The sequence below is a fragment of the Diceros bicornis genome, chromosome 22 (assembly GCF_020826845.1).
Source record: "Diceros bicornis minor isolate mBicDic1 chromosome 22, mDicBic1.mat.cur, whole genome shotgun sequence".
NCBI lineage: Eukaryota > Metazoa > Chordata > Mammalia > Perissodactyla > Rhinocerotidae > Diceros > Diceros bicornis.
The window spans coordinates 59,465,267-59,478,558 of NC_080761.1; the positions used below are offsets into that span (position 1 = coordinate 59,465,267).

Genomic DNA, 13,292 nt, shown 5'->3' on the forward strand with positions numbered 1-13,292 from the left:
CATTATTTTATGCTTTTTGGAAAATAATAGCCATCCTAATGGGTGTATCTTATTGTTTTGATTTGCATTTACCTAATGATTAGGCATGCTGAGTATTTTTTCATGTATTTATTGGCCACTTGTATATCTGCTTTTGAGAAATGTCTATTCAAGTTCTTGACCCATTTTTAAGTGACTTTTGTCAGTGTTGAGTTGTAGGAGTTCCTTATATATTCTGTATATTAACTCTTTATCATGTATATGATTTGCAAATATTTTCTCCCATTCTGTGGTTGACTCTTCACTCTGTTCATTGAGTCCTGTGATGCAAAAAAGTTTTTAATTTTTATGAAGTCTTATTTATCCATTCTTTCTTTTATTGCCTGTGCTTTGGTGTCACATCCAAGAAATTGTTGCCAAATCCAATATCATGAATATTTCCATGTTTTCATCTAAGAGATTTATAGTTTTATGTATTATGTTTAGGTCTTTGATCCATTTTGAGTTAATTTTTTATGATATAAGATAAGAGTCCAATTTTATGCTTTTTTTTTTTTTTTTGGTGAGGAAGATTAGCCCTGAGTTAAATCTGTTGCCAATCCTCCTCTTTTTGCTGAGGAAGATTGGCCCTGGGCTAACATCCATGACCATCTTCCTCTACTTTACATGTGGGATGCCTGCCACAGCATGGCTTGATAAGCAGTGCATAGGTCTGTGCCCAGGATCCGAATCTGTGAACCCAGCACTCCTGAAACAGAGCGTGTGAACTTAACCACTACACCACCAGGCCGGCCTCCAATTTTATTCCTTTGCATGTGTAATCCAGTTTTCCCAATCCCATTTTGTGAAAAGACCATCCTTTCCCCATTAAACTTATTGAAAATCATTTAACCAAATATGTGATGATTTATTTCTGGGGTGTCTATTTTATTCCACTAATCTATATGTCTGTCTTTATCTCAGTTCACATTGTTTTGATTACTATAGATTTGCAGTAAATTTTTAATCAGGAAATATGTGTTCTCAAATTTTATTATTCTTTTTCAAGGTTATTTTGTGTATTTGGGGTCCCTTGAGATTCTATAAGACTTTTAGGATGCATTTTTCTATTTCTGCAAGAAAAAAAAAAAACCCAAAAAAACAAAACAAAAAAAACCCAACCAAACAAACAAAACAAAAACAAAAACCATTGAGATTTTGACAGGAATTCCATTGAATCTGTAGATTTTGCATTTTGCATAGTATTGATATCTTAACAATATTAAGTTTTCCAATCCATGAACATGGTATGTCTTAATATGTAATGATATCATTAATTTCTTTCAGCAATGTTTTGTAGTTTTCATTGTATAAATCTTTCACCTCCCTGGTTGTTTATTCCTAAGTATTTTATTCTTTTTGATGCTTCATGTTATTGTTTTCTTAATTTCTTTATCAAATTGTTCATTTTTAGAGTGTGGAAACACAACTCTGATTTTTGTGTGTTGATTTGGTATACTGCAACTTTGTTGAATTCGTTTATTAGATGTAACAGTCCCCCCTAACACACACCCATGGAATCTTTAGGATTTTCTACACATAATACCATGCTGTTTGAAAACGATATTTGAATTTTACTTCTTTACAATTTGGATGCATTTTATTTCTTTTTCTTACCTAATTGCTCTGGCTAGGATTTACAGTACTATGTTCAATAGAAGGTGGTAAAGTAGGCGTCTTTTTCTTGTTCCTTATCTTAGAGGAAAAATTTTCAGTCTTTCACCATTGAGGATGATGTTAGCTGTGGGCCTATCTTATATGGCCTTTATTAGGTTGAAGTAGTTTCCTTCTATTTCTAATTGTTTGAGTGTTTTTATCATCAAAAGGTGTTGAATTTTGTTAAATGTTTTTTCTGTATTAATTAATTTTCATGTGCTTTCTTTCCTTCATTCTGTAAATGTGGTGTATTACATTCATTGATTTTTTTTATGTTCAATTATCCTTGCACTGCAGGAATAAATTCCACTTGGTCATGAAGTATAAGGCTTTTAATGTGCTGTTGAATTCAGTTTTCTACTATTTTGGAGGGTTTTTATATTTATATTAATCAGGGATATTGGTCTGTAGTTTTTGCTTGTAGTGTCTTTCTCTGGCTTTAGTATGAAGGTAATACTGGCCTCAAAAAATAAGTTTAGAAGTGTTACCACCTCTTCTTTTGGGAAAGGTTTGGGGAGGATTGGAATTCATTCTTCTTTAAATATTTGATAGAATTCACCAGTGTCGCTCTCTATTCTTGGATTTTCTTCATTGAGGTTCTTAATTACTGATTCAATCTACTTACTAATTATAAGTCTGTTCAGATTTTCTATATCTTCATGATTCAGTCTTGGTAGGTTGTTTATATCTAGGGATTTGTCCATTTTATCTGTGTCCAATTTTTGGTGTCCAAGTGTTCACAATACTCTTTTATAATCCTTGTTATTTCTGTAAAATTGGCAGCAATGTCTACTTATTTATTTATTTATTTATTTATATATTTCAAGTGAATCATTTAATGTGAGGCTCAGTTTGATATTACCATAAGTATTAACAGAAAAAAATGGGTAAGTATAAACATTCTCCCTTCTACCAAAAAAGGGTTTGATGCCAGGATAAACTAGCCTGTTGATCTAACAATAGCTGATCAAAAAGGCTAGAGAACCTGGAGGTAAAAAATGTACCTGGAGGCACTGTCCTCTGAGGGCTCATTCCCCTGAGGGCAGCAAAATGCTGAAACAATCAACTGGCTCAATAGTGAGAGATCAAGGAGAGGAGTCAGTCACAGCTTGGGGAAAAACTTGAGAACAGTGACACAAAATGTAGCTAGATGAATAATTCCGAAGTTTCTCTGGAGTTATAACAACACTCTGAGCTGACCAAAGGGCTATACACCCATGATCCTTTGAGCAGAGTGGTTTGAAATGACAGATTCTCCAGTGCACCAACTGTATTTTCAAGTATAATTCTAGTATTTGTACCTAGAAATACAGAAGGGAAAGCAGCAGGGAGAAGATGTCAAGTATATAGGACATAAAAGGACGTGGCAGCCCTAGAATTCTCAGTCGTATGCTTTCTCATCAGGAAAGTCACATTCTGGCTCAGTCCAGGGGGAGGCTGGAGGCAGTGCTGTTGATGGCTTGTGACAAGCAGGAGGCAGCACTGAAAGAATTGAATCCTGGCTTTCTTTTTTCATCTGTTTGAAGAAAACATGGGACAATAAATAGCTTGCTGATGGCCTTTTCTCAGGATCTTGTTGCAAACAGAGCTGTACCAAGCTAAAGAAGGCAGGAGAGAAAGCTTTTGAGGATGGCGTTTGCAATCTGTCACTATTGACTGTACGAGTTCCACTGGAGGCAAGTACACTTTCTCCAACCCCAGAGTCTACACCCGATCGGGAATTCATTCTTGATTCTGATTGAGGGAAAATACTGATATCCAATGGGCTGTAAGGAGGACCTTTTAGTTTCTGTAAAAGCATCTGAGTCCTATGCATGTCCTGGAAAGGTACCTGCCCACTGGCCAATTCACATGCTGTAATCCCAACACTGTAAATATCTGACTTCACATTATATCCATGTAAATCGTGTCTCAGGAGTTCTGGACTCAGCCATGGCTGCACTGACGTGCTGAACTGTGGGAAGTCATACACAGCCCTATGCCTCTGTCCGTGCTTAACCAGACTATGCAGATGGGACAGGCAAGAGAGGGTCACTAGGCCATCACCAGAAATGAGGATATGGCTGGCTTTAAAACTCCTGTGAATACAGCCATTCTAGTGCAGATAGTTCAACCCTCTCACTGCTCCAAAGAGAATGTTTCTTATTAAAGGTTCACTCATTCCTTCAGGAAAGTAAGTCCTCAAGAGTTGACTTGCTGAACCATAGGCCGTAAATGGAGAAATAACCCAAAGCCAGCTGCCAACAGTGAAAACAGTCCAGTAAGCTGTAATATTGGGGTGCCGGAACAAGTGGGATAGAATCACTGCTTTCTGTAAAGCTTTCAGGCGTTCGTCAGTGCAGTCTTCCAGATTTGTAATTTTTGTAGTCACCAGGGTTCCTGTAGGAGTAGGCCATGCAAGACGGACAGAAGTCCAGTTACCAAATCCTCTTCCTATTTCCACTTGGAGTTCATAGTGAGAAACACTGGTGGAACGGATCGCTTCGCTGGCTCTAGTGGACGAAGGCAACCAGGAATGGGTTGGCTCATCAACCAAGTATTGATGGATACTGGTTTCAGGCTGTTTTTCAGCTCTGAGTGATTCAACTCGTGTTCGTGAAATGCAGAAACAATCCAGAAGAGACATTGAATCGCTTTAGTTCACAGAAAATGACACAAAATCCGTCTATTCCAAAGAAGATTTTTGCTTTATCTTTAGGATGCAGAAATACCGTACCTGGCGGCGATCGTGGCCAGCGACTCTCCTCAGGCGGCCGGCGGTGCGGGGCCAGGGCGGGCGCAGGAGCCCGGGCCGCCGAGGGGCAAGGCGAGCGCGCAAAGCCCGCTGCCAGCGCGGGCCGCAGGGCACGGGGAGGTGGCGCGACCCACTCTGGGGCAGCCGGCCCGGACCTCTCTGCTCTTTTATTTCTGATTTTAGTTGAATTTTTTCTTTTTTCTCTTAGTGTGGCTAAATATTTGTCAGTTTGTTCACTTTTTTGAAGAACCAACTTTTGGTTTTATTTGTTTTGTCTATTGTTTTTCTATTCTCTATTTTATCATTGCTCTAATCCTTATTTACTTTCTTCTGCTAGCTTTGGTTTTAGTTTGTTCCTCCTTTTCTAGTTCCTTAAAGAGTAAATTTAGGTTGTTGATTTGAGACTTTTTTTCTTTTTTAATGTAAGTGTTTACTTACATTAAGTAAGTAATGTCACTGTTAGAATGGATTTTGCTGCATCCAATTATTTTTGGTATGTTATGTTTTCATTCCCATTGTCTCAAAATGCTTCCTAATTTCTCTTGTGATTTCTTCATTGGCCCATTTGTTGCTTAAGAGGGTGCTATTTAATTTCCGTATTTTCTTGAATTCTCTAATTTTTTTGTGTGAATGATTTCTAGTTTCATTCCATTGTGTTCAGAAAGGATACTTGTATGCTTTTCATGTTTTAAAATTTATTAAGACTTGTTTTCTGGCCTAACTTATGGTCTATCTAGGAGAGTATTCTATGTACATGTGAGAAAAATGTGTATTCTGCAATATATGTATGGTAGGTCCAACTAGTCTATAGTGTTGTTCAAGTCTTGTATTTCCTTATTGATCTTCTAGTTGTTCTATTATTAAAAATAGGGTACTGAAATCACTTATTATTATCATAGAGCTGTCTATTTCTCCCTTTAACTCTGTCAATGTTTGCATTATATATTTAGGAACTCTGATTTTGGTGCATATATATTCATAATTGTTTTTTTGTGTGTGTGTGAGGAAGATCGGCCCTGAGCTAACATCTGCCAATCCTCCTCTTTTTGCTGAGGAAGACTGGCCATGAGCTAACATCCATGCCCATCTTCCTCCACTTTATATGGGACGCCGCCACAGCATGGCTTGCAAAGCAGCGCGTCGATGTGCGCCCGGGATCTGAACTGGCGAACCCTGGGCCGCCGCAGTGGAGTGTGCACACTTAACCGCTTGTGCCACCGGGCCAGCCCCTATATGTTCATAATTATTATAACTTCTTAGTGAATTTACCCTTTTATCATTAATGTTATCTCTTATAACAATTTTTGACCAAACTCTATTTTATCTGATATTAGTATAGCCTCTCTTTTGACTATTTTTAGGGAATATCTTTTTTCATCCTTTTGCTTTCAACATATGCATGTTCTGAGAACTAAAGTCAGTCTCTTGTAGACTACATATAGTAGGATCCTCTATTTTTAAAAATCCATTCTGCCAATCTATGTCATTTGACCGAGGAGTTTAATCCACTTACATTTAAAGCAAGTACAGGGCCGGCCCCGTGGCTTAGCAGTTAAGTGCGCACACGCTCCACTGTTGGCAGCCCGGGTTGGGATCCCAGGTGCGCACCGACGCACTGTTTCTCCAGCCATGCTGAGGCCACGTCCCACATACAGCAACTAGAAGGATGTGCAGCTATGACATACAACTATCTACTGGGCCTTTGGGGGAAAAAATAAATAAATAAATAAAATTATAAAAAAATAAAATAAAATAAAGCAAGTACAGACAATGAGGGACTTACTTTTGTAGTTTGTGTTTCTAGGATCTGTCCATTTCATCTAGGTTATCTAATTTATTGGCATACAATTTTTCATAAATTCTCTTATAATCCTTTTTTATTTCAGTAATGTTGGTAATGTCCCCACTTTCATATCTGATTTCAGTAATTTCAGTTTTGTCTCTTTTTTTCCATCAATCAAGCTGAATGCTTGTCAATACTGTTACTCTTTGCAAAAAAAAAAAAAAAACTTCTGATAATGCTGAATTTTAAAATTGTTTCTCTTTCATTTATAGTTGCTCTAACCTTTATAATTTCCTTCCTTTTGCTAGCTTTGGGTTTAGTTTGGTCTTTTTTCCTGTCTTAAGGTTATTGATTCAAGATCTTCCTTGTTTTTGTATGTAGGCATTTACAGCTGTATATTCCCTCTGAGCACTGCTTTTTCTGCCTCCCATGTTTTTTGTCATGTCTTTTCATTTTTATTCATCTCAAATTATTTTCTAATTTTCCTTGCAATTATCTTTGACTCGCTGATTTTTTTTAAATTTGTGCGTTGTTTAATATCCACATATTTGTGCATTTTTGTCTTCTTTCTACTATTGTAGCATTCTATTGTACTTTCATTCTATTTTGGTCAGAGACGATACTTTGTATGATTTCAATTTTTTGAAATTTATTGAGATTGTGGCTCAACATATGGCTTATTCTTGGCATGTCCCATGAGTACTTGAGAAATAAGTTTATTCTGCTGTTTTATTAGAGTGTTGGTGGAGTGTTCTGTATGTTTGTTAGGTCTAATTGGTTCATAGTATTGTTCAAGTTTTCTATTTCCTTACTGATCTCCTATCTGGTTCTTATATTCATTATTGAAAGTGGGGTAAACCAAATGTCTCTGTAGTATTTCTCCCTTCAATTATGTCTGTTTGCTTCATGGATTTTGGAGCTCTGATATTTGGTACATATATGTTTATAACTTACATTTTCTTAATGAATTGACCTTTTAATCATTATATAATGTTCTTTGTCTCGAGATAAAGAACAAGTTTTTACTTAAATTATGCTTTGTCTGATATCTGTATAGCCATTCCAGCTCTCTTTTTAAAAATATTTGCATGGAATATCTTCAGCCATCCTTTCAATTTCAACCTATTTGTGTCTTTGGATTTAAAACAAGTCTCTTGTAGGCAGCATATAGTTGGATCTTTTAAAAAAGAAATCCATTCTACCAACCTCTGGCCTTTGAGGGTTTAATTCACTTATATGAAAATAGTTACTTACAAGGAAGAAATTACTTCTGCCATTTTGCTATTTGTTTTGTCATATCTTTTTTATTCCTTATCTCCTCCATTACTGCCTTCTTTCATGTTGGATTGGTTTTCGTAATGTACCATTTTGATTAACTTCTCATTTCCTTTTCTGTATTTTTAACTTATTTTCTGATTTGTTATCCTGAGGATTACAATCAACATCTTAAATGTATAATAATTTACCTTGAATTAATCTCAATTTAGTTTCAATAGTATACAAATCTTATATACAGTGCTATCTCTTCCACTTCATATTGTTATTGTCACAACTTACATCTTAATAAATTGCGTCAATTAAAATGGATTTACAATTTTTATTTTAGGTTTTTGTCTTTTTAATAATACAGGAGAAAAGAAGGAGTTAAGACCAAAATTACAATAATACTAGCTTTTATATTTACCTATATAGATACCTTTACCAGTGTTCTTTATTTCTTTGTGTCGCTGTAAGTTACAATATTGTGCTTTCAAATGTCCTTTCATTTCAGTCTGATAGACTCTATGCATTTCTTACAGAGCAGGTCTGCTAGCAACAAACTCCCTCAGCTTTTGTTTATCTGGGTATGTCATAATGTCGCCTTCACTTTTGAAAGATAGTTTTACTGGATATAGACTTTCTTGTTGATAGTTTTCTTTTCTTCTCCACTGCCTTCTGGACTCCAAGGTTTCTGATTATCTTTTTATAAAATGCTAAAATCATTATAAAATTCTCCCCTTTATCTCTGGTTCTGTGTTCTAAATTTTTTTGACAGATATCACCATAGCCACTCCTGCTTTCTTATGATTAGTATTTACAAGGTACATATTTTCCATCATTTTACTTTACCTGTGTCTGCATATTAAAACATTTCTTATAGACAGCATAAAATTGACTTGCTTTTTAATCCAACAAGACAATGTCTTTTAGCCTATTTAGATTATTCAAATTTACTGTAATTACTTATTTGTTTGGGCTTAATTATACATTTGATGGGCTACCAACCTGTTCTTTGTTTTCTATTGGTCCATATGTGGTTTTGCTTAGTTACCCCATTTCCTTGTCTTCCTCCAGACTATTTTTTGGTATTCCATTTTATGTCCTGTACTGAACAATTAGATATATCTCTTTTTAATTAATTGGTTGTCCTAGGTTTTAAAATATGCATGTCTAACTTGTCACAATCTACCTTCAAATAATATTATACCACTTCATGCATAATTATGAAACTTTTTCTCCTCTCACATCCTTTGTGCTGCTATTGTTATAAATTTTACTCTTACATATATTATAAACCATTTCACTTACACGTACATTTTAAACATCACAATACATTTTATTTTATTATTGTTTTTAGGGACATTCTATTATTTTATTTTATCTATTTATTTGGTTAGGAAGATTGTCACTGAGCTAACATCTATGTCAATATTCCTCTATTTTGTATGTGGGATACCGCCACAGCATGGCTTGATGAGCAGTGTGTAGGTCTCCACCCAGGATCCGAACCCGTGAACCCGAGGCTGCTGAAGCGCAATGCACAAACTTAGCCACCAGACTGGCCCCTCACAATAAACTAAAGAAATGGAAAAAACTTCCATATTCACCAGTATATTTTTGATTTTAGTATCCTCCATTTCTTTGTGTAGATCTGAGTTTCTATCTGGTATAATTTTCCTTTTGCTTGAAGATATTCCAACATTTCTTGTAACATAGATCTCCTAGAAATGAATTCTCTCTGCTTTCATTTGTTATTTTGACCTTCATCATTTTATTTTTTAAAAATTGAGATATAATTCACATACCAAAAAATTCACCCTTTTAAAGGGTACAATTCAGTAGTTTTTAGCATATTCACACAGTTATGCAATCACCACCATTATCTAATTCCAGAACATTTAAACCAATCCCTCCCAAATCCTATACCCATTAGCAATCTCTCCCCACTCTCCGCTCTCCACATCCCTTGGCAACCATTAATCCTTCTGTCTCTATGAATCTGCCCATACTGGATATTTCATATAAATGGAATCATACAATATGTGGCCTTTTGTACCTGGCTTCTATCACTCAATATAATGTTTTCAGGATTCATCCATGTTGTAGCATGTACCAGTATATCTCCTTGTTATGGCTGAATAATATTCCATCATGTGGATATACCACATCTTGTTTATTTATTCATCCATTGATGGACATTTGGGTTGTTTCCACATATAAACAATGCTGCTATGAACATTTGTATACAAGTTTTTGTGTGAATGTTTTCATTTCTGATGGATATATACCTAGGAGTAGAATTGCTGGTTCATTTGGAAACTGTTTAACTTGTTCAAGAACTGTCAAAATGTTTTGCACAGCAGCTGCATCATTTTACATATCCACTAGTAACGTATGAGGGTTCCAGTTTCTTCACATCTTTGCCAACACTTGTTAGTCTTTTTGATTATAGCCATCCTAGTGAATATGAAATGGTATCTCTTTGTGGATTTGATTTGCATTTTATCTGTTGACTAATGATGTTGAACATGTTTTCATGTGCTTGTTGGCCATTTGTGTTTCTTCTTTGGAGAAATGTCTATCCAAATCTCTGCCCATTTTAAACTGAGTTGTTTATCTGGTTATTGTTGAGCTGTAAAAGTTCTTTATATATTCTGGATACTAAATCCCTATTAGACATATTATTTTCAAATACTTTATGCCATGTTGTGGGTTTTCTTTCATTTTCTTGACTGTGTCCTTTGAAGCACAAAATCTTTACCTTTGTTATTCTGATGTCCAATTTATCTCCTTTTTCTTTGATTGCTTGTACCTTAAGTGTCATAACAGAAATCACTGCCTAACCCAAGGTCATGAAGATTTTACACCTATTATTTTCTAAAAGTTTTATGGGTTTAGCTCTTACATTTATGTCTTTGACCAACTTGAATTAATTTTTGTATATATGAGGTAGGGGTCCAACTTCTTTATTTTACATGTGGATATCCAGTTCTCCTGTCATCATTTGTGGAAAAGACTATTCTTTTCAACAATGAATTGTTTTGGCACCCTTTTCAAAAATCAATTGAAAAGAGGCCAGCTCTGTGGTGTAGCGGTTAAGTGCGCGTGCTCCGCTGCTGGCAGCCCAAGTTCAGATCCCGGGTGCGCACTGATGCACCACTTGTCAGGCCATGATGTGGCAGCGTCCCACATAAAGTGGAGGAAGATCAGCATGGATGTTAGCTCAGGACCAGTCTTCCTCAGCAAAAAGAGGAGGATTGACATGGATGTTAGCTCAGGGCTGATCTTCCTCACACACACAAAAAAATCAATTGAAGAGAACTGTATGAATTTATTTTTGGATTCTCAATTCTATTCCATTGATTTACACACCTATCCTTATGTCAGTGAGACACAGTCTTGATTATTGTAGGCTTATAGTAAATTTTGAAATTGGAAAGTGTGAGTCCTTCAACTTTGTTCTTCTATTTCAAAATAATTTTGGCTACTCTGGGTCTCTTGCATTTCCACATGAATTTTAGGAACCAGACTCAACTTCTGTAAGAAATACAGCTGCAACTTTGATAGGAATAGCATACCTGTAAATCAATTAGGGGAGTATTATCATCTTAAAAATATTAAGTCATCCAATTCGTGAACATATGATTTTCCCATTTGTCTTCTTCCATTTCTTAAAATGAGGTTTGTTAGTTTTCAATGTACACATCTTGTATTTCTTTTAGCTTTATTCCTAGGTATTTTATTTTTTTTTATTGATGTATTTTAATGGTTTTTAATATTGTGAAATTTTGGGTTGTACATTTTTGTTTGTCCATCACCATATATATGACTCCCTTCACCGCTTGTGCCCACCCCCACCCCCACTGCCCCTGGTAACCACAGTCCAGTTTTCCCTGTCCATGTGTTGGTGTATATTCCACATATGAGTGAGATCATACAATGTTTGTCTTTCTCTTTCTGGCTTATTTCACTTAACATAATACGCTCCAGGCCCATCCATGTTGTTGCAAATGGGACGATTTTGTTTTTTTTTTATGGCTGAGTAGTATTCCATTGTATATATGGTATTTTATTCTTTTTGATGCTAGTGTAAATGGCGTTTTTAAAATTTCATTATTATAATGTATAGAAATATGATTGATTTGTGTATATTGATCTTGTATACTGCAATCCTGCCAAACACATTTATTAATTCTAGTAATTTTGTTTAGTGAATTCCTTAGGATTACATACATGTGAGTTCATTTTATCTGCAAATAGAGATAACTTTACTTCTTCCTTTCCAATCCAGATGCCTTTTCTTTCACTTTGTTGCCTAAATGCCTGGCTAAAACCTCCAGTATAACGTTAAATAGAAATGGTGAGAGTGGACATCCTTGTCTTGTTCCTGATCTTAGACGTAAAGCATCTAGCTTTTTCACCAATAAGTATGATGTTAGCTGTCAGTTTCTCATAGACGTCCTTTATCACGTCAAGGAATTCCTTTTCTGTTCTTCATTTGAGTGTTTTCATCATGAAAAGGTGTTGTATTTTGTCAAATGTTTTTCCTGTGTCTGTTGAGATGATCTTGTAGTTATGCTTTTTATTGTACTAATGTAGTGTATTACATTTAGTTTTTTGATGTCAAAACAATTTGCATTTCTGGGATAAATCCCACTTGGTATAATCTTTTTAATATGCTGCTGGATTCTTTGTTAGTATTTTGTTGAAAATTTTGTATTTCTATGTAATTTAAAAACCTATTTGGTGTCACACACAAACACAGCATACCTGCTGGAATTTCCAGTGGAAATGCATTGACTCAAGATTAAACTGTAAATAGATTTTATTCATCAAAATACACGACTGAGCAGTTATCTGATATGTTCTCTCATGTCCTCAGAACTATAACAGTCTCCCTGTACTTCTCGCAGCTGGACTTGTTTCTTCTTTCACTGAGAAAAATACAATTAATCAGAAGAGAACATTCCACCACCAAATCTACCCATGTATCTGCATGTAAATCTAATTTTACTAGATTAGGATTGGAGATGTGGAATGATTTTTCTACTAATGCCTTTAATTATGACCAAATGTGGAAGTTTTCAGTATGAAAAAGAATAATGCTGATACCTGATTATAATACATTGAATAAAACAAATTCATAGTTACATATTATCAAAAATAAAAATAAAGAGAAATGTGAAAAGGCTCTTTTTATATAACATGGACAGCTAGTAAATTAGAAATAACAAAAACAGAAAATTACCAGTTTGCAATCCCTTATGTAATAATTCAGGCAAGAATCATCAATGCATGCTAAAACGCTGGATGAAAATTATTGAATAGAATATTCATATTATCTCAATGATAATATGAAAAAAATCTCACAAATTACAAAGGAAAATGTGCCTTTACAATAGAGAAACCTGGCCATTTCCACTTTAATCAAATGATCAAATTTATCTTCTAGGTCTTCTATTGAACTTGATACTCCTATTTTTAATCTCCAAAAGCTCTTTTGTGTGCCAATTGCATTGTTTTAATAGTATCATATTCATTCCACGTTATCAAATTTCTCTGTTCAGCTGTCGAGATCTTTTCTGTTCTCATCGTTATTGCAATGTTATACTTTTAAAACATTCTTCATCAGGAATTTCTTCTCACCAGCCAGGGCCAAGACCCAGGCTTGCTGGGAGCAGAGACCCTCCTAGTCCCCAGGAAGCCTTGTCTTACAGAGGCCCCAGCCTGAGGCTGCAGAAATCTGGGGCAGCCACCATCAAGAAGCCCCTCTCAGGGCCTGAACTCCTTTGCCAGCATGGATTCCTCCGCTGGGACTGCATAACTAAAGCAGTTGCAGTC

The 13,292-nt window shown here is 35.5% G+C and overlaps 1 protein-coding gene across 1 annotated transcript; it reads right to left on the bottom strand.

The window, feature by feature from the left end:
• Nucleotides 1-3,055: 3,055 nt before the first annotated feature.
• Nucleotides 3,056-4,392, bottom strand: LOC131420273 (STE20-related kinase adapter protein beta-like). Its single transcript, XM_058566144.1, is given in 1 exon segment — nt 3,056-4,392. A coding segment is annotated over 1 exon segment (1,245 nt). The 5' UTR covers nt 4,301-4,392.
• Nucleotides 4,393-13,292: the final 8,900 nt, after the last annotated feature.